General features: G+C 42.1%; 1 protein-coding gene across 6 annotated transcripts in view; it reads left to right on the forward strand.

The window, feature by feature from the left end:
• ZNF516 (zinc finger protein 516) overlaps window positions 1-26,959 on the forward strand; it is a 104,479-nt gene that overhangs the window by 38,764 nt on the left and 38,756 nt on the right. For 4 of the 6 annotated variants that reach the window (XR_012585689.1, XM_074576519.1, XM_074576516.1 and 1 more), the window contains exon 2: window positions 4,859-6,889. Coding sequence is in view for 5 of the 6 variants with exons in the window: in XM_074576519.1 (XP_074432620.1) it covers window positions 4,984-6,889 (1,906 nt within the window). In the remaining variant the exon portion in view is untranslated. Of the gene's footprint in view, window positions 1-795; window positions 962-4,858; window positions 6,890-26,959 lie in introns of those variants that run through there. The other 2 variants (XM_074576520.1, XM_074576517.1) reach the window with 2 other exon arrangements.

The following is a 26,959-nucleotide window of genomic DNA, read 5'->3' on the forward strand; positions in this document are numbered from 1 at the left end:
ATCCCTGGCATTCTATTTTCCACTTTTCTTGTGTTGTTTATTTTCTTTTTCTTTTTTTTTTCATTAATTGTTTTCCAAGAGGTGCAAAAAGGTCTTAAGAGGGTCTCTCTGGCCCTATGGGGAGTCCTCAGAGCATACCTGGTGCTCTTTCAGAACATGCCAGTGGCATGAAGGAGTAACAGGTATTTCAGAGTGCTCCTGTTTTATTTAAAGTGCTGTTCCCCTGTACTTTTGCCTATGCTTCAGCTCAAGACTGTGTGAGGGTCTTGCAGAAGTTGTGGGGATGATGCAGCTGCACACTGCTTTACCTGCTGTGGCTCCAGCAGGGATGGGCTACCATGGCCTCAGTGGGGAAACAGTGGCTGATGCTGAGAAAGGAGCTGGGGCTCTGTGGTGAGAGCAGGTCACTTTGGCCAAATGCATTTTCTCTCAAGCCAAGAACTCCGTCAGAGTTTGTTTTGAAAAGCAGAGAAGTTTTGATGCCTACATGTTTGAAACGGAGTTGATTGGCTCTCCACTGGGAGGGTGGTCAGTCACTAGAACAGGCTCCCCAGGGAAGCGGTCATAGCATCAAACCTGTCAGAGGTCAAGGAGCATCTGGACGGTGCTGTTGGTTAGTTTTCGGTGGTCCTGTGAGGAGCAGCGAGTTGGACTTGGTGATCCTTATGAGTCCCTTCCAACTTGAAATATTCTATGATTCTGACAAATGCTTAGTTTAAACTTGGGGGAAAGCTTGTTTTCCCCTCAGGGGGTGAATAAAATAAGGTTATTTGTATTTTTTCCCGTGCAGGTCAAGGCAAAGACTCTCTGTGAGCAATGGGTGCAGGAACAAGGCTTATAACTAAAACGATTGGCTGAGCAAAGGCATTTCCCAGTGCACCACCCCTCCTGTTCTTGGGCCTTCATACATGTTTCTATTCCACCTTGCTTCACATACCAAACCTGCATGTAAACAGTGACGGTAAGCGCCTCAGTGTATTTTAAAGGGGATGAAAATGCCTTTGTGACACTGGCCAGTGGCGTCTTACGTGAACCACTGATCCCTAGTTCCACAAAAAGAAGCTAAGCTGGTTCATATGCCCCTTACAACAGAATATCAAACTCCCCTCAAAAAAAAAAATAATTGTGTGGCATCTAGCATAGGCTGCAATGCCGTTAAAACACACAAAATGTTTTTAAAGATTGCGTATTCCTTTACACTTCACATTCACTTGCATTTCCTTACGGCTTGCCTCTGTGCTAGTGGGGATCTCCGTGCTGTGACAGTCTGGGCAAAATCTGCAGGCTGATGTGACTCTGCTGTGAATTCTGTGTGACAAGCCTGTGCTAAGGAACTGCAGGCTGAACTTGGACCAAAGCGACGAAAGGTTACTGGTTACCACCTGAAATTAGTTAGAGTTGAAACATTTTTTTAACAGCCCTAGGGTAGCTGGAGGTGGCCATGTGCAGTGTGTGCTGAAAGAGAATTATTTCAGAATACTTTCAAGTTTGTAATTATTTCAAAATACAAATATTTTTATCATCACAGTCAGAAATAAACAAAAATAGCTATGGCAAAATTTTACTGACAGCGGAAGGGTAATCAGTGTGGTTTGATTTACTGGTTGACGTCTTCCATCCCTTGTGCCATTTTTTATATTGAAATAATTGTTTAATAATTGATACTAAGGTGGAAATTATTAAGCCAAAATGTTACCTTCTATTGGTAGGATTCTTTTCAAGTGTTGTTTTCCTCAGTTTGTATGTTCAGTCTTCCGAATTGAAGCTTTTTTCAAAGTTGTAATTTTTATTTTGTTTTTGCTGCTTCTTTCTGGTGAACGCTGGCTTTGCTGTTCTGCAAAGAGCCCCTCTAAAAGAATTACTTTTAAGTGGCACTCAAATGATGTGAGGAGGGAGTTGTAAGTAGTTCTTATATGTTTGTGTCAGTCAATTTACTAAAGCCTAAGGGAGACCTCCACACACTGTGTACAGCGAACTCAGATTGGGTGAAAACCCTTCCTCCCCCTGGAATTTCTTTCTGTGGAAGATCAAACTTGAAATTTTGTCATTCCTAAGTGAGCATGAATTCAAATAACTCATATCTAGGAATACTTTATTTTAACTTTTAAAGTTATAAAATGCAGTGCATTGGCCAAGCTAAAGTAATAAAGATGAAAAAACTTTCTCAGAATATTATGGTGAAGACGATAACACTTCCATTAAGTATTTTAGACTAATAAATTAATTTGGTAATTTTTAAACTCTGACTTGTGTCCCCCTCAGGCCTAATTTAATACAGGGCTAAGGGGGATCTCCTGCAAGTGGCTAATATCCCTCTTATAAGTAATGCTTTCTTCATATCCTCATTTTCGTAACTAAGTTTCATTAATGAAAATGCTATAAATAATTAAAGGGAAATATGTCAAGACTAAACACAGGGAAGCTGTGCCCGAGTAAACAAGGGGACTCTGAAGCTTTGGATTTATATGTGCCTGAACTGCTGCATGCAGCATTCTTGTCTAAGTTTGGCTCTTAAAGCTCTTTTGAACTTTCAGACAGGAAACACTGTAGAAAGTTGAGTTAAAATGGGACCTACATTCACATTTTAAAAAAAAAAAAAAAAAAAAAAAAGCACCATTAGTCTAAATGTCAGCCTACCAATAAGCAGTGTTCTCACTGGTGTAAACTGTAGAAAATGCATAACGTGGGAAACATTGTGTAAAATACCTTGAAAAATCTGTCCCCAAAGCTTGCTATCTATCTTTCTACAATGATGCAGAACATTTTTGGAAAAAGCTGATGCTTGTTCAAGTATACTGTCGTGCTAAATGCAAGAAGTTACCTTGATGTTTCTTTTTATGATTTAATGAGTTTTAGGTTATGTCCTTGATTATAAGACAATATGGGTTGTCACTTGGGAGATTTAAATTACAGGTCAAATAAATAAGATGTTACTCTGAATTGTTTCATCCGTCAATATGCAGTGTAAACTGCATTTGTATTTGCTGTTTGGCGTGTTCGTACCTTCTGGTACAGCCACAACTTCCAGTGACTGCCATCGTTTATAGATCGCTGCTTCTGAGGCTGCCCCTCAGTTTGGTTTTAAATGGCTAATTTCAGAGATCAATTTAGATACTCTTGTTTGTAACCTTCCTGCTCATAGGGACTTCTGAATTTGTGATCTGATGTGATTTTTTTTTTTTTTTCCCAGTCATAATAAATTAGTCGTAACATAAAAATGCTTCATTCAAGAAATGAAACTGCATTTGTAACACATCCCTTAGATATTCCTGTCAGGTCTCTGAGGAAAAGGTGGTTTGCGTAGTTGATGTTGATGGCTCTTAACATGCTGAACGGGTACTAGATATGCAGAAATTCAACCCCAGAAATGAGCGGTCTTGTAGCATATAAGAGGGCTAGATTAATTTAAACATAATAAAGTTATTCTATACTGTGTAACCGAGGTGAGCATTGCATCAGTTTTACCCTGCTTTTTGTTAGGCTCATGCTGGTGATGTGGTTAGACTGTTTATTTATATATATATATATATGAAAGAGACTCAGAGGTGAAGACAATGAGAAACCTTAAAATTTGCAACTACACATCTGCAGCTCTTTATTTATTGAATCACAGATGTCAAGCGATGGATTTGTGAATATATACTCTTGTTATTGCTCTGCATATTTTTAGCTACGTTCTAAGAAGCTGTTGTTTTCTTAATGTAGTAGTAGATTGGTTCTGTTTACTAGAGAATGCAGTATTCTTTGGTCATAGTCATGTGGTGTTTGTAGTACTTAATGAGGGTAGGAACGGGGGAAGATTTTTGTTTTACAGTGTGGTAATTGGAAAACAAACAGTCTATGGAGATCTTAACCATTGGTTTTTGCAGCGTACAAGGTAGCGAATTGCTGATGCATTGTGTCTTGTGTTGCTGAGGCGGGTACTGACCCTTGCATTGAATCATGCCAAGACACACAAGCTTTTAAACTTTCATTAATCTGTTTTGTTAATCAAAGTTGTTTCTTGTTTTGTTTGTTTGTTTATGGTTATGATTCTGTTTCATTCAGGAGGGTGGTGCTGTGGTTTCCTGTATGTCCTGTTGACATAAATCACTCACTTTTAAGATCATTTGATACCTATGCACATTATCAGTTTACTTTGTGGGATTGAGACTAAATACTACAATTAGAGGTTTGGTTTGGTTTTTTTTTTTTCCTCTTCATTGTCAATCAGGAAATAACTTTTAGTTTTCCTGAATGCTTTGTCAAGGTCTGGACTCTTGTTTTCTGTCTAATCACAGTACTGAGCATTCTCAGTCTCTGCGCCTGCTCTGTGCATGCCACATCAAGCACAGCAGAGCTGTCTGAGCCACAAAGTAATGCAGTTGCCAGCAGGAATGTGATACTTGCTAAAGTCTCTAGGAAAGCCTTTTATCTTTGGCAAGTAAGTGTTTTACATGAAATTACACATGATGGTAAAGCCACAGATTTAAAGTGTAGTAACTCCCTCAAGAAATGTTTTCCTCATTTAAGGTGTATATTTAGCCACTTCTGCTTGGTTTTAAAATAAAAAATATTTTTAAAGTTTGCACTTTTTTAAAGACACTGTGATGTCTGTGTGTGGAAATGAATGCTCTTTTTTTTGTTATTATTTTACTTGCTTATTAACGACGCTTTGAATGCTTGCCATTGAAGCCTAGAATATCCGCAAAAGGAGAAGCTGCTGCTTTTTGGTGCAATAAATTGTAGTATGGTACGCTACTGAATGCGGGGCGGGCGATGGAAGCTGTTGAACGAAAAATATGAATAGGTTTAAATATGTTTAAGAGTCTGCTTACACAATTTCTGTACATCTGTGTGATTTTTGTTCTTGTTTCAGGTGATCTATGCCATCCGCTTACAGAGCACACGGAAATAAATTGGTGCTTCGGACTCTCTCGAGCAGCTGAAAGGAGAAATGTTACCCTGAGAATGAAGCAATAAAACATCTCTCTGCAGACCCGTATGATTGAAAACACGGTCCAGCCCTCCTTCGCTGCCGGACATGCTTCTGTCCTCCTGCCCCGCTCACCCAATGTTGCAGTAATACAGATGGATCGTAGCAGAGAGGCAGAAATGGAGTTACGGAGATCCTCCAGCCCAGGCAGGCTAAGCAAGAGTGACATGGATGCGGACAAGACCATGTGCCACAGCTGCTGCATCTGCGGTAAAAGTTTCCCTTTTCAGAGCTCCTTGTCGCAGCACATGAGGAAGCACACGGGCGAGAAGCCCTACAAATGCCCTTACTGTGATCACAGAGCTTCCCAAAAGGGCAACCTGAAGATCCACATCCGTAGTCACAGAACAGGCACTTTAAGTCAGGGGCACGAGGCGGAGATGGGAGAGGCGCAGCTGGGGGAGATGGGAGTTTCAGAGGGCCTGGGTGGATGCACCAGCCCCACTAAAAGCACCTCTGCCTGCAACAAGATCTTGAACGGTACCGCTCAGGTAGATAGCAGCAAGATCTTGTTGAGAAGCAGCAAGAAGGAGGTCATGGAGACTGCGCCAGCTGAGGAGGATGGCAAGCTGACCTCTTACCAGTGCACCTTCTGCAAAAACAAGTTTGAAAGGAAGAAGGACCTGGAGCAGCACCTGCACCAGGTCCACAAACCATTCAAGTGCAGATTGTGTAGTTACATGACCCTGAGGGAGGAGACGCTGTTAAACCACGTAGAGAAGGACCATATAACAGCTCAGGTCCCAAACGGGGAGGCCTACACTGAGAACTGCAAGAGCGAGTTGAGCGCGGGTGAGTTTCCCTGCGAAGTCTGTGGCCAGGCCTTTAGTCAAACCTGGTTCCTGAAAGCTCACATGAAAAAGCACAGGGGGTCATTTGATCATGGCTGCCACATCTGTGGCAGGAGGTTCAAAGAGCCCTGGTTTCTTAAAAACCACATGAAGTCGCATGGCCCCAAGACCGGGAGCAAAAACAAACCAAAAAATGATTTGGAGCTCATAGCCACTATCAATGATGTGATACAGGAGGAGACAATTGTCACGGGCCTGTCTCTGTATGAAGTTTGCACCAAGTGTGGAAATCTGTTTACAAATATGGAGAGCCTGAAAGCGCATAATGCTGTTCACTACCGGGCGCAGCGGGGCAGCGCCGGGGATAAAGCCGAGGGCTTAACTGACGGGAGCCTGAGCTCCTCAGTAACGAAACAGTTTTTCTTGCAGTGTCTCAATCTAAGGCCATCTGTAGGGCTGGATAGAGTTACAAGAGGACAGCCTGGGAAAAGAGTAGCCGAGCTGGATCCTGTCAGTAGCTACCAAGCTTGGCAGCTGGCCACCAAAGGAAAAGTAGTAGAGCCCTCCGAGTATGTGAAGTATGTGGGATGGGACGAGACCCTGGCGGATGCGGACGTGACTTACGACAAGGATAAGAGAGAGTATATCCTCGTCAACCAGGAGAAGCGCAAGCGAGACCAGGACTTGCCCAGCTCTTCCAGCAACCCCAAGAAGAAGAGCTGCACCAGCGGGCGCCCAGAGAAAACCAGTGGCGCCCTGCCGGGGGAGAGCTGCCCGCTCGCCCAGGGGGACCTGGACTACCGCCCTGCCTCGCGGCAGAGCCGGCGGGCCGCCCAGAACAAGTCCACCGAGTGCTTCGAGTGCGGGAAGATCTTCCGCACCTACCACCAAATGGTGCTGCACTCCCGGGTGCACCGCAAGGAGCGGAGGAGCTGCGGCGAGGGTGGGACGGCCGCCCAGCCCGACCGCTATGGCTCCAGCAGTGAGGAAGGGGACTCGGGGTCTGTCAGTGGGCCCAGCACCCCCGGCTCGGCGTCCGCCCCGGAGGACTCAGCCACCTCCGGCCTGGGGGAGGAGGGGGCCGAGGAGAGCTCAGAGGAGGGAGCAGCCGACCCCTCGCTAGGTAAGATGGCTCCCAGCCTTCCTCTGCTCGCTGTTGCTGGTTCCACTGTCCCCTCGTGTGGGACACAGCGGTGATCACAGGGAGGGGTGTTTGAAAGCACGTAAGAGGTTTAAAGGCAGTGTCTTGGTGCGGCATCTCCCCGTTTCTGACACAGGTTATAAAAGCGAGATCAAAGGACGTCTTCATAAGGTGCAGGTGAACCTGTATTTCAGTGAAGGACACCCAAGAAGTATCTGAGTTGCCTATATTGATGCTGTAGGGTAGGGGAGTGTCTTCCCTGGGCATCTCGGGGGCTGGTTTTCCCTGATTTATGGGTGTTCCGTGCACTGTTCTGCCTGTAGCGTGCAGGTGTAGCGAGGGCCTGTGTGGTGTAGCCCCGAAGCGCCTAAACTTGTGAGTGAGAGGCGTCTCTCTCCTCTTCTCTGCTTCGCTTCCCAAATTGTGTTTATAGCTCCAAAGGCTATAATTAATCTCTCTGGATTAAAGCGGTCCTTTGAGCCCAACACTACTAAATGGAACAAATTATTCTCCAAATAGCAGCAACGTAAATATTTAAAAGAACACCATTAAGCACTTTTGTATCTTCTTTTTTTTTAATATATTTTATTTTTGTTGCTCACCATTCTTAGTTTATAATACCCTCTTAGAAACGTGAGATTAGACATTCTTTCCTTACTAGCCTCGCGCTGCTGTTTTGTTTGTTTTCTATTTGGCGAACAATAACGTTTTCCTCTCTTTTAATTCCTTTTGTTGTGAAGAACATAGTTATCTGTAGAGTTAAACTCATTTTCAAGACCATTGCGGATGAAGTAATCTGCACCATTGTGGAAGAGTGGGTTTATTCAATTAGCTGGGTTTTTTCAGAATTTTATATAATGTTGCGCTTTCTCTTGGCTACAGACCCTGCAGCAGCAAAGCAACATTTTCCAGAATTGTGTATGAACAGTTACATGTTTTCCATAAAGTTTTGAAGCAGTGGTGGATATAGTATTTTATTTTTTTTTTTTTTGTCATTAAGCTTTTTTCGTGAAAGTCTCATGGTTTTAGGACAGCTAAAATTGGGGCCAACACTGCTTGGCAATATAACTTTGAAAACGTAAAGCGTAGAAGGAAGAGAGCTCCAAAGGATTGAAATTGTAAGAAATTAAACCCATCTGTTTGTCCTTAAATTTACAAGAACGGTCCTAAACTTGATTTTGCTGCAACTTGGATCAAGTCCCCGATGGACAAATTGGGTGCATGCTAGAACAGAAATGTAAATTAAACCAAGAACTCCACTTTTTTTTATGCTTTCTTGCCCTTTCCATAAACCACAACTCCAAACAGTCCTAGTGACAAGCTGACTTAAATTTATTTTCGCTATGATTACTTGCCCATTTAAAAGACTCAAAATTTGGCTTTCAAATCTGCTGTTGGATTTTGTACACTTGAACAAAGTTCCTTATGGGAGCATACATACTTTGTGTGAAAATCCAACAGCTGCCTCCTGAAACACCTTGGTGCAGGTCACATAAGATGCGATGATAAAACTGCAGCTTTGTCTGGAGTTATATGGGGCTGCCATGTTTTACTGGTGTAATGTACAGTGCCCTTATGGAAGCTGCTGTGATGGAAAATCATCTCTCTGGAGACGGGCTGAAAACACCGAAACACTTTTGCACATGATCTTCAAATAGGAAAACTGTTCTTATGCACTCTCTGCATTAAGCACTTTATTTTTAACAAGAGGAGCCATCTCATCTCTTGCGTCAACTAAAGCTCTGAGCCCTTGTTGCGGGAGTGAAAGATGAGAGTTAAAGTCACACAGTGGTTTCTCTCCCGGGAATTAAGGTGACTGGCTTAACCAATGTCACTAGCCAACACCTGGAAACTCATTTCTTTGGGTGCCAAATTGGTCTTTATCTTCTTTAACTGTAAAGAAGCAGCAAACTGATGGGTCTAAACAAAGGTGCATCTTGGAAAAGGGATGTGTTTGTGTTGATGGAATGGGAGGGTGGTTTTTGCATTTTATATTTGCTAATGTCACAGCTGCAGAGCTGATCAACCAGTTAATTGGCTAATAAGAAACATTTTAATCTTATGACCAAGAGAAATGTTACCCTTGCTTCTTAATAGAGTTTATTTAAATGAAATCACTGTGTCAATGAAGTGAACATTTTTTATAAGTGACAAAGGTTTTTTGGATTCAACAGAAAGTTGGGTTTTGGTGGTGTGTCTTGTTTTTTCCGCCCTCACATACGCTCCTGCTAAAATCAGGTGTTCTGGTGTGTGGCCTTGAAGCACGTTTTGTCCTAGAAGTGCTGTGGTTAGCTGTCCTCCACTGTGGCTTTTTGTAGTTATTCTTGCCAGTGAAGCTTTTCCATTGAGAGCTGGGCTACAGCCCCACAAACAGCATCCCTCCCCAGTGGAGGCCAGGCGAGCAGGGCTCTCGGTTCCTGTTTCTGACATGCCTTCTACAGTATTATTTTTACTCAGGCTGTGGTCAGGAAAATCTTGTGCTACTCATAAGGTTATATAATATCTGTATTTTTTCCTGTTTTTTTTTTTTTTTTAACTTTCATATCTTTACTTTTTTTACCCCCTTTGACACATTACTCTCATATCTTGGGTCAGAAAAGGGGCCTTGAGACTGCCAACTATTGAATGTTGCGGCCTCGACTCAGCTGAAAGTGCTTCTTTGTGTGTTTAATTCTTAATAATCTGAGTAGTCCTGTTGACATACAGTGTCTTGCAGCAGGGAAGCTGGCAGTGCCCTCCGCAGCCACTTAGGGTTGACAGATGTTGGGGCTGAGGGTGACTTGGGCTGGGGATGTACCGATAGGGCTTACTGGGAGAAGAGTAAGAATTGCACCTTGCACGTGAAATGGCACTGAGAGCCTCCAGGGTAAGCACTTCCTTGCTCTTAACACGTGGGTAATTTGTCTCTGCTGTGTACACAGAGTAACATCGTGATTTCTCAGACACCGGGCTAGTGTTTGCAAACCCAGTTTATCAGCTGCCAGGGGGTAAGCTAGCTGGTTACAAAATGCTTTCCATCCTGTTGGAAGGAGGGTAAGAATTAGTTTTCTAGAGTCACATAGGTGGTGTATCGCATGCTACCTGTCGTACAAATATACATGCATGATGTATGTATGCTTCATGTGACAGCCATGTGGGAAAAGGTGGCTCAGAGCACATTTGCTCTGTTAGGAGTAGCCTTTAAATATTTTCGAGGTCTTCCTGCCCCAGATGAGTCTCTGTTTTTATTTGACGTTCAAGCCACTAGCAAACTGTACCTGAATTTCCACCAAGCTGCGTCCAAAGCTGTTTGAACCACTTGCGAGTTGCTGCTTAGAACTTCCTCAACCTGAGGCTTTTTTTTTTTTTGGTGATTTTCATTTTTAACTGAAAAGAAAAAAACACACCCCAGAGTTATGACTGAGAGAGTAGAGGGGAATTACGCATATGTTAATAAAAGTGAAAGGGAGACTACTCAATTTTTTTAAATCTTTCAGCTTCTCAACTGAAATGTAGTTTTAGGTATTCCAAAGAAATAATCCATCCTGTGTGCATTTGGTGGTTAGTATTTTTAAGGCTCAACGTGGGCCCCCTCATTGTCACGGCGTGTTTCGCAGTGAGGGTGTTACTCTTTGTTACATTAAGCACTACGGACTATTTCAGTCCTGAAAAGAAGAAGGGAATATAATTTTTGGGGCTGTGACTGCTGCTGGCAGGTGGGGAGATGAAGAAAAGTGAAAACGATTTAAATACCGCTTGGCGCTCGGCACAGGTGTAGTAAGAGCACGGGCCCGTGACACTCCAGTTGGTCAGGGAGTGCCATAAAGGTGGTGCTGCTTTTTTGCATGTAAGCGCCAGATTAGGCAGGAAGTTAATGTTAAAAATAATCGAGGGATGGGGGGGGAGGAAAAAAAAAAGAAAAAAAGAATTGTTATGTAGAAATAAAGGAGAGGAGCGCTGCTTATTCTAGCCTGACCTTGTCAGGGAAGGGCAGCAGAGAAAGGAGAGGGTGTTGCACCATAGAAAGCCATCTCCTCCATTTTGTTTCCTTTCTCTGCTGCCCCTTCTCTCCCTTTCTCTTCCTTTTTTTCCTTCTGTCACACTCCTCTGGATTTTTGAAATGCTTTAAGGAGGGACTGATTCACTCTTTCTCAACACATGCTGTTTTTATTACGCTGGCTAATGCAGGGAAGGGCTGATTTGCGAGCGAGGACTGTTGCACTAGGCCCTGTATGAACACAGCTTTGGGCCCAGGGAGCTCGTAGCCTGACGAGGTGAGGCGGACACAAGTTGCTGGACAGCACAGAATATAAAAAAGCAATGAATACAAAATAGTGGTGCTCGGCCTCGTTTGGCTTCTTTCAGGAATGGTGGGAGTTGCTCAGACAAAGCTGAGCTCCGTGAAGGGGAGAGACAAGAGAACAAGAGAAGGGAGTAGGGTGCAGGGAGCAGAGAAAGGGGGATGGACGGAGGGAGGCAGAGAGGAGATGGAGGGTCAGTCCTGGGTGAGGAGACCTCGGTGGAGGGAGCTGGGCCACGCGATGAGGTTTCGAAGAGGAGGGGAGGCTGAAAAGAGGTGTGGGACGGTGTTGGGATTCAAACCCTCTGAGGCAGTGCCAGGGTGCTGGGTGTCTTGCACTGGAGCCCTTGGGGCACGTGATGCCCCGCACTGGGAGGTGGGTGACTCCAAGAGGATTTCCATGTGAAAACCAGAAGGTCTGGAGCAGTCACACAAATGGGAGACAGCAGCAGGAGCTCGCCTTGTCCACACTTGCCAAGGGACCCACCGACTTGTTTTTATCAATCTGCTAAAAAGTCTGAACTTTCAGTGCCTTCCTTGATTTTAGCTTGATCAAAAAAACCAACCAAACAAAAAAAAACACCAAAAAAAACCCCAAACAACCCAGAAATTACGAGGAGTAGTGCCTGATTTTGGAGCTCTATGTTGCATTTTGAAAACTCTTAGAAATCCATGGCCAGACACTGATTTCGTATCTTTACTAGTAAATTGAAGGAGAAGAGACAGCTGCCTGTGAATTGCTTACAGGTTATACAAACTGGGGGATGTTACACGTACCATTTATTCCAGGCCATATATGTTCTAAAAAAATCCTATCTGTAAATTGGAATGCTTGAATAGAAATATAATGGCATTCATTAGTACGTTTCCTGAAAGAAGAAGAGTAGGAGATATTTATGAATTTGGACTTTGCATTGCTCAGATATAAATCATGATAAATCCAAAACCTGGAACCTTAACAAAAAGTACCTAATTTCATAGGCTTTCGATTTAAAATAAATCAAAAGTAAAAATTGTCCAGAGTTGCTTTAATTTTCCAGTAAAATGGCGAGGCTGTAATTTGTGGGAGGAGAGGAACAGTAAGAAAAAAATAGCTAAGGAAGTGAAAATAGAAACATAAAAAGTATAGTAACTCCAAAGAGGAGAGAAAGTCCTGGTAAATGTTTTCTGTTGTCGAAGTGTGTACGTGAAACACAGCTGCCAGTATCCAGTACCAGGACTTCATTGTTCTGCTTATGTGAGAAAATGTTTCTCTGTGTGTTCCTCTCCACTAAAAATTAAACATTTTTACTATATGTCTTAATCAAATATTTACACTTCAGATACTTCTCACGCCAGACTCTCAATTACTGTAAGTCTCACAGCATAATGCCACTGATGACAGTGGTGTTGGGACATTTTACACCAAATGAAGATCTTGTTTTGTATGTACAGTCTTAAGTATGTTGAAGTTATTTAGCATATTTTGCAGAATAAGCATACAACAAATCAGAGAATGCCTCAGTGCTGGACTATTGGTAACTACTGCCCCAGGCTTCCAAGAAGTGAGGTAGTTTCAAGGAAGAACAGTGTCTTGCGGACTTCTGTTAGATCCTTACCACAAAGATAAAAATGTTGCACTGTGATTACACACTTCACCGGTTAATTCTGGCATTGCCGAGGCGTGGTTGTTGGAATATAAAACCCCCTTGACTTTTCAACCCCGATTAATTGTTTTGGTTGTTAATGCCAGTGGGATTAATGCCTGGACTTTCACATACAGCAAGTTGATGATTCAAATCATAGGGGAAGTTGGGCAGAGGCAAGGACCCTGTGCTTGCAGAAGTAAGATCCATCGGGCGTTGTTTGGTACTTCGCAAAGTTATAACTGTTCCTTAAAGGAAATTCAGTAGATCAGGACTAGATCAATTACCTATTTTGAACCTAATAATACCATTCAAAAATTTATGTTTTATATCCACCTTGCTGTAACGCACATAGTTCAGTCCTGATGCGTGTTAGCAAAGCCACATGCAGTTGTGTTGCTTTGTCACAATCTGAAGTTTCCCTGCAAAACATTGCAGGTTGGAGCATCATTTTTGACCACTGCAGGCCTATGTATATCTTCACAGCAGCACTTTATTACGTCTTCCCTCCCCTTTGGACTCTTGTACGCTCCTCAGAACCGCAGAGGATATCTCCTGCGTGTGAGTATATTCCTGTGGTGCTGCCATCAGCAATAGCTTTTTGCTTTCATTTATTTTTAACTGTGGGTTAATGTGAATGGGAAGAACAACTGAGAGAACAGAACAAAATAGAAATTATGCTGATCATGCCAAGGAAATGGATAACAAAAATTCTGGCAGCCAGAATTACTGAAGGGGATTTTTTTCGAGTGATTTCATTGACGGGGGAGGAAGATAGAAGAGCCATAGAATATCTAGAGGTGTGGTTAAAACCTCCTTGGGATGTGTACCTCACACATGTGAAGTTGCTTGGCCCTTTAATTTAGGCCGATGTAGGGAGCTGTGCTTCAAGAAGCTCATGCAAAAAGTGTTTGACTGGAACAGGGCAGCAATGCTTTGGGATAATGCAATCTGTACCCTTTAATGCTATACATTACCCTGACATCATACCAACTAAGCAATGTTTTAACGATTGCCCTGTAGGCATCTTGAGTAATTTCCACTATGTTCCTGATTACCATGCTCTGCGTTACTAGGTCCTGTTTTACTCAGCCTCATGTAATGTGGGTGGCCAGCAAGAGTGTTAAACAGTAATTCAAGTTCCTCTCCCAATGGGGCAGGGTGATAGGGAACAGATAACACACAGTCAGCTCAAGTCAGAACTAAGGCTTGCTGGCTGAGCTTGAGATACTTCAGTAGATGAATGATTTCTCATGACAGAGATTGCCTTTGTTGTTGCTCAGAGAGAATTTCTGCAGCATTTTGAAGTTATTAATCCAACTGTTGCACAGCTTTTATTCCTTGCAAACGTTTCAGTGAAGGTCTTAAACATTTCAGTACCCAAGAGATTCGTGCAGGGTATTTTGATATGGCATGTCATAGATACTTCTACTGTATTTAGCTTTATTTGTTAGTGCTTCTTTTTTTCAGATTGCCATATACAATTACAAGAGACACTATTAGACAGAAGTATTGTTTAGGCAGTTGATTGTAGCTGTAGATCTGTGATATGAGCGACCAAAGCATAGCTCGGCTTGGAAGAAAATTTGTACCAAGATGCTAAAGGAGAGAGAGGTTTAGGCAGCCTTTATTTTATCTGCTAGAAAGCAAGGAAATGAATGTGGTTTCTTAAAGGTAGGTGATAGTAGGATAAACCTTGCCCTGAAGCTTATGTAGGATACCCAAAGCAAGATTAGTTCTTCTTACTTCTTCCGCAGCTTTTGGAAATGTTGTCACAAGAACTGCTTCTAAGGATTGCTTATGTCTACGTTTAGTCCTTCCAAAATTGCCAATTACCGTCCCATGTTCACCAAACAGTAGCATTTTAAAAAAATATTTCCAAGGGTGTGGAAAGCTATTAGCCATCTTGCTTTCAGTTTGTGCACTCAAAAATACCTCTTCATGTCAGTTGCACAGGGCTTCCAGTTTTCGTCGTAGGCTTTTAGCTTTTCTTCAGCAAGTATTATAAACAAATGCATATAGGAACATGCACTTGGGAATCCAGCTGCACGGTAACTCAGTTTCTCAAAATCCTCACTTCTGGACGCCTACCCTGTCCTTGCTGCCTTGTAAAAGCCAGTTTAGCAAATCTGGTATTTCGTAGCACTGGATGTTTCTATTGCATCAAGCTATAGCATGTGAAATACTGCTTTGTGACATTTATAGTCATAAGATTGCATTGTGTAGTGCTTTTATTTTCTAGCAGTTTCTGATCAGTAAGGACTCCCCCCTCCCCCCCCAGTAAAACAAAATTCAGGCAATGAAAATTGCAATGTGTTTTTGTGTTTGAAAAGTGCAATTGTGTTTTTAATCTGATTTCCAGATATTTCAGCAGCTGCTCTTAACTTTATGGTTCACAGTTTAGCCTTCATCCATCTTAAACCGAGAGTCGGGTTTTCTCTGTTAACAGGTTAAGTTTGGCAGTAGATGCTTTCAGTGGATATGGTGGGCTAAATTCTGTGGGAACTGAAACCTGTTCGAGTCCCAGGGCTGCACAAGGTATAAAAGTAATGGGCGGTTTGGCCTAATGTGGTAGATAATTTGTTTTCTGCAGGTGCATTTTACAAATACAAGTTTTACTGGGTCACTTGACTTCCCTTTATTACTTTTTAACCTGGTAGTCTCATTCAAGCACTGGATTGCTTTAACTTGAATGGGCCTGACTGTGGTACCAGTCATACCGGTGAAAGTCAAGAGCAAGTTAGCTGCAGTCAAGGGAACACTTTACTGTGAGAGCATCAATAACTTCTTTTTATTCTCAGTTTTCTCTTGATGCCTACAAGGTTTATCAGCAGCAAACCTGGATTTTTGGGGAGATGAAAAGCATATAGTGAATTTTACGGAAACTGTGGAGGAAAACTTTGAGGTTTTCATTATAATTTTCAATGCCCTAGTCATGGAATGAGACTTTTGGATACTTGTTGCACTTGGTGTGTGACTGCTACTGTGCCATATTTTGTGACCACTATCTAGACATTATTTTCAGTGCCTGGAATGGATTTGTAAATGTGTAGGCAACTTACTTTCATGGTGAATTTGTTTTCCTTGTTTATAGACAGCATGGGTTTGAACTGGCAAATTACTGAGCGCTTTGGCCCTGATCCAGCAAAACTCATAACTGCTGGCTTGATTTTAAGCATATGAGCAGTCAGGTTGGAATCATTGTTAACTGCTTTGTTGAACCACTTGGCACCTAATGCCTTGAGGTTAGAGAAGAATAGAGAAATCTTTCTTTTCTGTAATCGATGCCAGTGTAAATTGCGTATCCTGAAATGTACTGTAGCATACAGACTTTACATGGGATAAGACATAGGGGAGGAGCAAGTCTCAGAATTGTCTTTTGTGGATACTCTGTTAATGGATTCGGTTACGCTTTAGTGATGCTAAGGGCAAAAATCCAACACTTTGTCCTTTTAAAGTGCAGAATCGCTATTGAGAAAGTGTCTGTGTGAAAGGCAAAAGTACTCTCTCAATTGTTGCTTATTGTAACTTGGATATGAGTGCTTACTTAACATGGATTTAGAGCATGAGATACTCCTCCTCGTACAGGACCCATGGAGGGAGATTTGCTCTCCTGCTTTTCAGAACTTTGTTTTCCAGATTGGTAATCTCAAATCTCAGATATTACTTCATTATCCATGTTACTTCAAGTAACAGAAAAATAAATAGCCATTAAAATGATTTTTTTTTTTTTGTCATATAACAGCTGCAATTCTAGTCTTTTTTGGGAGCTGTAAGTTAAGGGTAGTTACTTTGAGTCAGATCTCTCTTTTCTTTTCTTTTTTTCTTTTTTTTTCCTGAAAGGATACAAAATCACTGATTTACTTTATTTTTTAAGCGTAAATTTGGGGTTAGTTTGTAATGTGAGACACTCCCAAACCTTGTGTTTCTTTGAGATAACAAATTCATCAGGCAGTTGAAGGCATCAGCTACACCTAACAGCACTTCAGAGGTGTGCGTTATCTCAGGATAGCATATGTCTTGTGATGTCTTACTGCTTAAATAGTATTTGAGGCAAGCTGCTGTCAGCAAAAACTAAATATTTGGGGTGGGGTGGGGGGGAGAGAAGCACAACCACAAGGGAAATATATGAGTTCTTTTGGAAGTGTGAACCTCACTTTTTTTTTCCTTTCTCCTCCCTTCCCTGAAACATTTTCAGTGTGTTTTAACAATAGAGGTTGCACGCCAGTGTCATGATGGTGCAGTAAGTCGGGATGATAAAGGGATGTAAAGGACTTTTCTTCCCATCCCCGCTGTACCCCAAGGTAGTGGAGCAGATGCTGCATGTGAGCTTTGCCTTTTGCATGTTTTACTGGGTGTGCAGCACCAGTGAACCAAAGGTGTGTTCAGTTGTCTGGGATTTAGCGTTTATTCAGTAGGTAGTAAAGCCTTTTTTTACAAGATAACGAAGCAAATAGATCCTTCTCTTCCCTTAACAGAGAATTCAGGAAGTACAGCTTACACAGCACATGGAACACGTTAATCTTAAACCCCCTTATAATGCTTTGCAGAAGTTTCTTGTCCTTACACATGCCTGTATCCACACGCACAGCAATTTCCCAGAAACATCTTAACCTTAAGTACTGTTGAAGCCTGGAGAAGCCTTAACAAAAATAGTCAAACACAGAATGGCAAATAAAGTTGTAACAGGAAAAAATTAATCTTTATGTGTATTGTTCGGGGACAACAAAATGGGTGTGTGTAAGTGGGGATCACTTGCTTGCTACTGTAGTGCTAAATATGTTTGACAAGGAAGCCTCAATGCTGTTACTTGTGTGGAAATACGGAGTGGTGTTTTTTTTCCATCAGTTTATACTCACAGGCATGATGTATTAGTTATAATTCAAACATAATCACTTTTTTTTTTGCGAGTGAAGTTGTTAGGGTTTTTTCTCTCTGGTGTTATCAGCATGCAAGTGCCTATTATTAAGGCTCATAATGAAAATGAGATGTTATTAATGCATAATGAAATTTTTATGTGCTGGTGAAATTTTCTGTTATACTGACCTTTCTTGGTCAGTTATATTACAACAAGATTTAAAAAAAAATAATTACTAGGATGTATTCAGTGAATTGAAATACTGAGTTCGCTCAACCAAGGCATCATGGAGAGTACTCTTCATACAGTATTTACTCAAATTCCAGTTTCGCAACTTTCTTTGAGGCCTTCAGAAGCCAAAAGGAAAGAAACACAATACCTAGGGAGGTGAAGGCTGGAATGGGCCAAAGACGTAATGTAATTAAAAACTCCGTCAAGCTGAAAAATGTTTGAGAAAGGCAAGGCAAGAATTCAGAAAGTGTGTGAGTGTATGTAACAAGTACAGATAAGTATATGTGTAAATGAGAAAGGACTGATGTGTTACTATTAGAGATGCATCCAAATGATGTAAACAGCTTCTCCTGGAAGCTCATTGATGCTTCGAAGCAGAGCTCAGATGCTGACAGCCCTCCAGAGACCCCTGTCATAGTGGGGAATGGAGGGCATGCAAAAGCGTGAGCCAGAAATGTGCTCTTCTGCAATAAATGCCCTAGCTGTGAATTTGCTCTCGGACATGAATACGCTTGGTCTGATGCATGGTATTGAAAGTATCACACAGCGTGTACGTTGTAAGATAACCAGTCTAAGTTTCTTTTGGTGAGGGTCTGAATTTAGAGTGAGACAAAGTGCCATTTCCTGACGTGTGTCAGCGGTGCTGCGGGAGAGCCAGGCACTGGGGCTGGCGCTGCCGAGAGCTGGGGGTGGTGGATGGGACCTGGCTGGGGGCATTCCCCTTTGATCCAGCTTGTTGTGACTGATCCAGCTGGTTATGACTCAAAGATAAGTGGTAAGAAGCGTTTGTTTTGAAGGGGTCTGTCTGGATTCAGGCTTTTGTCAGCTGCAAACCATAGGCGGTTTATGTAGGAATGGTAGCAAGTGGGAGCCTTAGGAGCAGCCTTGGAAAAAAGCTGAATCAATGGCATAAGGAAATAAGCTGAAGGTAAGCGTGTTATGTTTACGTAAGCGGTGACACTGCGTTAGCTTACTAACGGGAGAAGGGCCACAAGGACGGCCGAGGCCTGGCACAGCACGTGCCAGGGAGGTTGGCATGCTGCGGGGAGCCAGCCTGTGCAGGCACGGTTGGCGCTCGGAAAGCCAGTGTTGTTTAAAGGAAGGAAATGAGTGACCGCGGAGTGCACGTGGAGAGAAAGTGGAGCACCGAGGAAGGAGGCGCCGTGTTTGAGCTTCATCCTGTCCATGTTCGGGTGTGGGAGTGCATCGGGGCAGGAGGTTACATGGTTCCTCTGCCACAACCCTGCAACAGCAGTCCCAGCGCTTGAAGCTGTGCATGGCGGCAGAGCAGGTGAAAGAAAAACAGGTAAAAGTTTCTTTCAGGTCCCGAGAACAGCAGAAACTGAAGAGGGAAGGAGAAGTGATAACAGCGAAGAGTACACATGAGGGATTCCGTTTTGACACGTTGTGTGTCTCAGTGTTTCACCTGGTAAATCACAAAGTTGACTATATTCCTTTGTACCTTTTCATCTGAGTGCTTGAGTGTTGGGAGATAATTGTTACGTTTGGAAAAACACTTTGAAAGAAGACATTTGCAGTTCTTCTACATCTGTTTCACTTTCCTGGTGTGCAGGGAAAGGGAATAAATATATTTTTATCAAAAGTGTCATTGAATGGGAAGATTCAAAATGATAAAGTGCTGGACTTTGAAAACATGACTGTTAAAACTGGTGTGGCTGGACCTCTTGGCTTAAACGTAGCATGTCATTTCAAAGGCACTAAAGCCAGATACATAACTTGCCCCAGATGTTTAGATTCAGTGGAGCAATCATACATGGTGTTTTGAACAAAGATGCTTATACCCTAGTAATGGGTATTTTATGAATAATACCGTAATTCCAGACACCTTTCTTTGCCTGTATTTTCATACAAGTAAATTGACACCATTGGCAAGCACTGTGTTTGTCAACCGGGCTTCAAAATCTTAATGTGTTGTTTTCTCGTTACAGATACTTGAAAGTACTTGCTATGTTTCTTTCTTTTAATGAAATTAACAGCTTGTTGAGAGCTAAGATTGCACGTTGGATTCCTAATCAGTTTTGCTTATATGGAATATTTTAATTTCTGCCTTTCTTTCGTTTTGGGGGCATTTATATAGTAACAGAGCTTCCATGGACTCCTGCTATTTATTTTTTACCCTTAAGCTATAGCCCTTTGTTGCGGCATCGCAGTGTTGACCCTGGAACCAATTACTGTGCATAACATCCAGAAGATGATGAGGCTTATTCTGTAGCTGTTGTTTTCCAGTAGTCTTGGTGTACGTAAGTATCTCGTAGTACATGGAGCAGTTTAAGAACTTTGTAACACTACCTGGCCAAAAACAACAGTAAAAGCAATACGGGAGAAAATAGGCTTCTTTGCCAATTTCTTGTTTTACAGTCCCAAGAGCACAGCTGGGAAGGCTACAGCATTCTTCCTGCATTTGGAGAGTCGGGATGTTCTCCATTAGTTTTCATGTCTGTCTCTTCCCTGGAAGTGAGTGCATGTGCAAATGTTATACAGATGTTGTATGAAAGCTTAATTACTCCTCTCTTTACTTTAAACTGCAGTACGGTTCTGTTTTGACCCCCACCCCCCACCCTAAAAGGCTTTTCCTGAGAAGAGAAGGAAACCATTTTCCCGTTCTTCCCCTACTCAGGGGTTAATTATATTCTGCACTGCGACTGTACTTCAACAAAAGCTGAATGGAAAAACAAGACTTCCGACAAAAACGCGGAAATTGTTAGGGCAGCTTAGATTTTCTGTTCTTTTTTAGGAATTAGAAGCCCTCACCAATTTCAGCCAAAAGAAGAAACCCTACCCTGAGGTTACATTTCATCCAAGCGCTTTGCTTCTGAGAGAGCTTAAATCTCTCTGCTATTTCTTCACGTTTGGTTGCTGGTTGTTGACAGCCAGCTCAGTTAAATTGTCACAGGTGCAACTGTAAGCAGCTAGCAGGAACTGAAGAAACATGGGTAATCCCACTTAGGAAATCCCCTAGTAACTTGGTGTTCACTTGAAGCAGAAGACCAGAAATACAGTTAGCGGCAGTTAGAAAAAAGGAAGAAAAAAAAAATCTTAACACATGAATAAAAATTAAAGGGATATTCTCTGCTCTAATTTCTGGGGTTAACGTGTGTTATCGGAGCTCTTCTCATAGTCTTCTGTTTCCTGAAACCAATGAAGAAATCACTTGATTACACTCTTAAAACTAATGTACTCTGGTTTTGGGATGCCAGATATACAGTCAGATTGGATAAACATGTTTGTTTTTATTTTGCAGTATGTATTTCTATGCATGCCTTTGTGCCCATTAACTTTTCATGCTTTCACAATCGCCAGTATAATCCTTTCCCCCTTTATTTTTGAACACCCCCTCCAATACAACAAAACAAAACAAACCATTCTTTCAAGATGTCTGAGGCTGGACTTGTTTATATTTTCTGATGAGAAATAACAAGAAAAGTCTCATAATTTTTAGGGACAAATGTAACATGGAATTTTTTTTAGTCACCCGAATTGTGAGGTAATGAGATTGTCAAAATCGGTTTCTAAGCTGACATGGCTTGTAAGTTTTGTTTGTGGAAGAAGATTAATTGAGCAGATCTGAGAAAACTTTACTGTCGGGTTTGGGTTTTTTTGTTTGTTTGTTTTTCCCAGAAGTGGAGCTTGCTGTCTCTCTCTGGAAAAAAACTCAGCTTTTTTTTTTGGGGGGGGGGGGGAGAAATATGTGAAATGCATTATTTCACATGCCAGTTAAAAGAAAAAATTAACAACCCCTTCATGGCCATCAGCTCTGTTCGTTAAAAATACTGTTATATTTTTTTCATTTTCCTTGGTTCTTTTAAGGAAGCAGCTTGCATTTTCACAGAATTATCTGCATGATTTTTTTCTATTAGAAAAGACGACGAGTGCCAATGTCACAAAATCATTTTTAAGTGGAATGCTTGGCAAAGTCCCCAGGCGAAAAGTAAAAGAAAACTTTCGTCAAGGATGAGAACAGAGAGTTGAGAACTAGATAATGGTATATCTGAGAACTACGAAAGTGTTTCTGACCAAAATCATCCAGCAGGATTTCCCACTGTGTGTTACTATTTTCAAACATAAAGCTGTGTCTAATTATCTAAAGCTGCTGTACAATGCAATTAATGTTCTGTGCCTTCAGAGCCAGGTAGCAGGGCAGCTGACCATGTACGTGAACAAATAACCGAAGGCGTGTGTGCAATGTGTGCATACAAGTGCATGAGAAGCAGATTCAGATGTTCACAAAGCTTTGCAAACCCAGCTTGTGGGACAGCGTGGACACAGATAGGTGGAAGTCGAGTGAGAAAACAGCAGAGAGACAGCCAGTCTGTTGGGAGCATAATGTTTGAAGTTCAGGGAAAGCATTTCTAAGTTCAGTTTCAAGCCAGAAATAAAAACAATCCGGCAAATAGTTACTGCAAAATTAGAGGCGTTGTGACTTCTTAAAATTTCTGAACAGCTGATGCCATGACCCTGTATTCTTTGTTATTTATGGAAATGTGTTACTTGCCAGATTGTGAAAATGGCTGCCTGCTTCTATATATATTATTTTTGAATCACTTATAAGTCAGCAGCTGCATTTTCACTAAAAGCTTAATAAAAATATAAAGCATGGAAAAGACAACATCTCTTTATTAATACCTAGAATGATACGAAATTCTTTAAATGCTTTAAACATTCACATCAGTTGTGCAAAACAAAAAGGCTGGAAAAGCTTTCCCAAATAAATGACTGTCATCAAAGCTTCTTTCCATATAAGGCTCATATTTCAGATTTAAGCCAAACTAAAAAGAACAGAAATATACGATCATCACATATTAATAAATGACTGCCTTCTGATTGTGCAGTAATTTTACTAGGCTTTCTTTAAAGTGTAATTAGTTTTTTTCCTACGTTATGAAGTTCATTTGAGCTTTAGATCTTGTATTTTGCTCAGATGTTGTAAGGCAAAGCTAATCTTCATAATTGATTTACTAAATGTTGCTGTTTGTATTTGCCTATCCACGACAAATATTGTATGGGCCTTTTGACTTTGTAACTAGCTGAGGGATTACGTGGAAGCAACAGAGTTAAGTTAGTGATAAATTATTTGTGTACAAATAACGTTTTTCCCTCTCTGTCTTTCCTTCTCCCCACTCTGCCACCATACCAGGGGCTCAGCCAATTCAGCTGTAAATTTCTTAGTAAAAGCTGTTCAGTCTCTTCAGTTATCCTTTTGCCAAAATGATGTTTCAAACTGGGTTCATCCACTTGCTTGAAGTCTGTATCTGTAACTCTCAGGAGTGGAATAGCTGAGAATCCACCCCATCAAAAGCAACCATCAACTGTACATGTGTGTCTACAGCCTGACCGCTACATGCAAGCCGTTGCACGAGAGCTTGGTGTGAGAAAAATACTTTTGAAGTGAAGATGGGAGTGGGACTGGGTTTTGCTATTTACATGAAGTGCGAGACAAGGGGTGCTGCCGTTTTGTTTCAGGCAGGATGTTAATTAGTTTCTGGTCAAAAAGTGGCACCACAGGGGTTGGTGGAAATGATGAGTGGGAAGTTTTAAGAAGTCGAATACAAAACCTGTATTACTGATCTTGGACTCTACGAGACCAAAGTATGCAGGCTCCAAAACTCAGTCAAAATAAACAAAACTTATCTCCTGGTAGGTAAAAGTGGAGATTTGAACAAAGCCTTCTCCAGGCCAGTCTCCTGACAGGCTGAGCTACAGAGAGGATGGCTTTTGGCAAGGAAAGTTTGAGTTTGTCAAAAAGACTGTAGCATTTTTTGCTTCTGTCAGACACAAGCCTAACAATTGTGCTCTCTACAGAATATATAGTACTAATTTGCCAAAGCCCAAACAGGTTTTTTGACAATCCTTACACTTCTAGTACACCCCGGCCTGCCTTATATGCAAAGAGAGTGCCTTAAGGCTGGTGTCTAGACAGAGCCTTGTGTTTCAGCAAAGGGAATTAAAAACAGTCTCTGATGTCCCTAAATAGGCAGAGAAATCTTTCTTTTGACTGCCTACCTCTCGTATTTAATGAAAAAAAAATGTTACATCTCTGTTGTGTCCTGGGATGTGTGAAGATAAGGAAGGTGTTTCAGGTGTTGCTCGTCAAAGGACATGCTGTATTGTGGCTTGTTCGAATGCCGCTGATGAGCTGCTGCTGTGGAGAGTAAACAGTGGGGCTGCTGTTCTTAGACAATCCCATTCAATGTCTCAGGCTGTCATTGTAGTAAAGGATTATTCTGACATTATAAACCATACAAAGGAGTCTCAGTGAGCTTGACCTTCTTAAATCTAATACGAAATTATGATCTGTTTTGCACCCTGCAGTGCAGATTTACAGAGTCCGAGATGGTGATTCTTCAGGTCAGTCATGGTGAACTGTAGATAAATTTCCCGGTCTTACAGGGCAGTAGTTAGTAGGACTGTTAGTAGTTAACAGGTTCTTATTTGGTGTATTAACCTTGCTCCATGTTTCAAAGGTGTGCTGGCATTTGCTACCATTGGAATTAATGCCATCGGTGGAGTAGGCTACTTGGGTAACGGCTGTGTCAGGATTGATGCAGTGTAGGTCGTGTTGCAAGTCTTAGTTCCTCAGGTGTCCAGTGTAGTTTGTAAATATAGCTCTTCCTGGTTTATTATTTATTTATTTTAGAAGTAACATCCAAACCTTGGTCCATAACGGTGAGGCTCTTTTTTCTTTGATTGTAGGTCAAAGTCGCCTTATCAGGAAGACGCATACTAGATGCTCAATGCAGAGTATGTAAAGGAATGTGAGGCAAACGCACTTCTCAGTCTTCAGCTCAAACAACTAAGCTTTTAAGAGATTTAAGATCGAAACCTCAAGTTCAGATTTAGGTGGTGTATTTCATTCGGGCAGTAAATTGTGCAAAATAGGAGACGTGAAATGCTGTTTTGCGGTTTCACAAAAGATAGCGCCTTGGGTCTCAGAAAAATTCAGCTTTTGTTTTCAGATAATCTGCATTCTGTCATCACTGCATGCATCATTGAAAATAGTTCCCTATAGTGCCCCTCCATCCTTCATCTGGAGTGCTCTTTGCTGTTGGTGAACGGCAGGTTTAGAGTTTTGAGTAATAGGCTGGGACTCAAATGGATAACCTCTATCAATTATTCATGATAGATCTCAGAGTAGCCAGTGTTCAACACTGACAACATTCATACCTTTCTGCTGTAATATGAACTGTAAACGATATAGTGATTGATAGACTACAGATGACCTTTGGTTGTTTTTATTAATTCCTGTTGCTGAGTTCTGTAACCTCTTTTTCCTTGCTTATGCCATGGAGCGACTGGGTTTTTAAAAACCCCAGCTGCCCAGAGCTGGGAGAGGCTCCGAATTTACTGCTTGTTATCTATTTATATTCTTTGGACCAGTTCTCCTTCCTTTAAGGTTAATAGTTATATCATCAGTGACTTCAGCGGGATAGTTAACAGGCTTCTTGTACGTATTTAGAATAACATTAGGTGAATGAAATAAAACGTGGTTAGGAGATTCTGTGCTGTGGCTGATGTTGAGTAGAGGCGAGTAGAGCTATGGGGAGTTCTTTAGCAAAAGCAGAGAAAAGAAAGGATGCTTGCCCTTTGCTCATGGCCTGATTCTGTTTGTGTGGTAGGTAAATACAAAGAAACAGATTGAAACAGTACAAGGGTTGAGGTGTTTAGCTTCCTACCTGTATGCATAAGGAAGTTGCATTGTATGGTCCATATATTACATATACTGTATTGTGTAGAGCCTTAGCTGCAAATTTAGCTTTACAGAATAAGCTGAAGTTAAAGAGCATCTAAATTGTTTACTCAGTGTCCTAATGGAGAAGCGTTTTCTGAAGTCCAAAATTAGAAACGGCTCTTTAATTTTGCATTTGTTCTGCTTACAGAGTACGTTGCTTACAAGCACAGTATTTGGGGTTTTTGCTAATTTGTTTGAGAATGTGCTGTAGGTACAGATCTGCAGAGATTTAGTTCTGCATGTAAACATGCTGCTTAGGAGTTCACATGAAGGACATATTTAGAAGATAAGAATAAAATTCAACCAGACTTCGGAGAAATCAACACTGGCCCCGGTACTGGAAGACAGAAGGGGATGGCGGGGTGTCCTAGTCCATGACAATACCCAAAAGTAACCTACAATTGGAACATAAGCAAGAAACATCCCTTTCGCAGGAGACCTAGATGCACTCTGGGTTGCCGGCTCTGCCAGCAGAATTATCTGTGTTACGGCGATGTCACCCCCTGATTGGTATAAGGCTGGTGGAAAGGAACCCTAGCACAGATGCAGCAATGTCAGCCAAGTGGCACTTTTAACTGGGTTTTGCGTAGAGGAAGGGTATTTTGTCTGTAACAACACAAATAGCAGCCTTTTTGGGTTATCTGCATCCATGCTGACAGTCCTGTGGGTGTCTGGTTTTGGCTCCTGGCACAGATGTAGCCTTGGGACTTGTGGCGTGAGGATCCTCGCAGTGACACCACAGCTGCTCTCCATCAGACGTGTGAGGCAGGGCTTCCTGGTGACGGGGACGGTGGTGGCTTGCTTGCAGTAACAGCTACGCCACTACTCTGCTGTGGGTGAGGGTGCTGTTGTACTTGGTGTTTGCGCAAGCAGGGAATAAAAAGTGTTTGGAAAGCCTGACACCTGTGCTCACAAGGTAGCTTCAGTCACAAGCTTCATTAAACCAGGAAATGTCTTCCCTTCAGCTTCATTCCAGGGAAGGAGTGTGGAAGACTTTGACCATACATGCTGCAGGCGTTTGGGAGACGGAACCCGATGTGTTCGGTTACCAAGCTGTCCGGCTGGCACACCTGAACCGCGATCCAGCTGCCCTGTCTCCCCTGGCGGCCCTGGAGTGCCAGGCTCCTGTCCCCAGGGAATGCCAGTCCTCGTGCTCTACTCCCTTGCATTGGCAGTGGATCTTTAGTGTAGCTGAAAGTAGGGCTGTTCTCCACTCCCCAGTCCACCTTAACAGAGCGTTAGTGGGCAACATATTTTGTTGATCAGTGTGATTCCAATTCTGCAATAATATGTAGACTAACCAGATGGAGGC

The sequence above is a fragment of the Larus michahellis genome, chromosome 2 (genome assembly GCF_964199755.1).
Source record: "Larus michahellis chromosome 2, bLarMic1.1, whole genome shotgun sequence".
NCBI classification, from domain to species: domain Eukaryota; kingdom Metazoa; phylum Chordata; class Aves; order Charadriiformes; family Laridae; genus Larus; species Larus michahellis.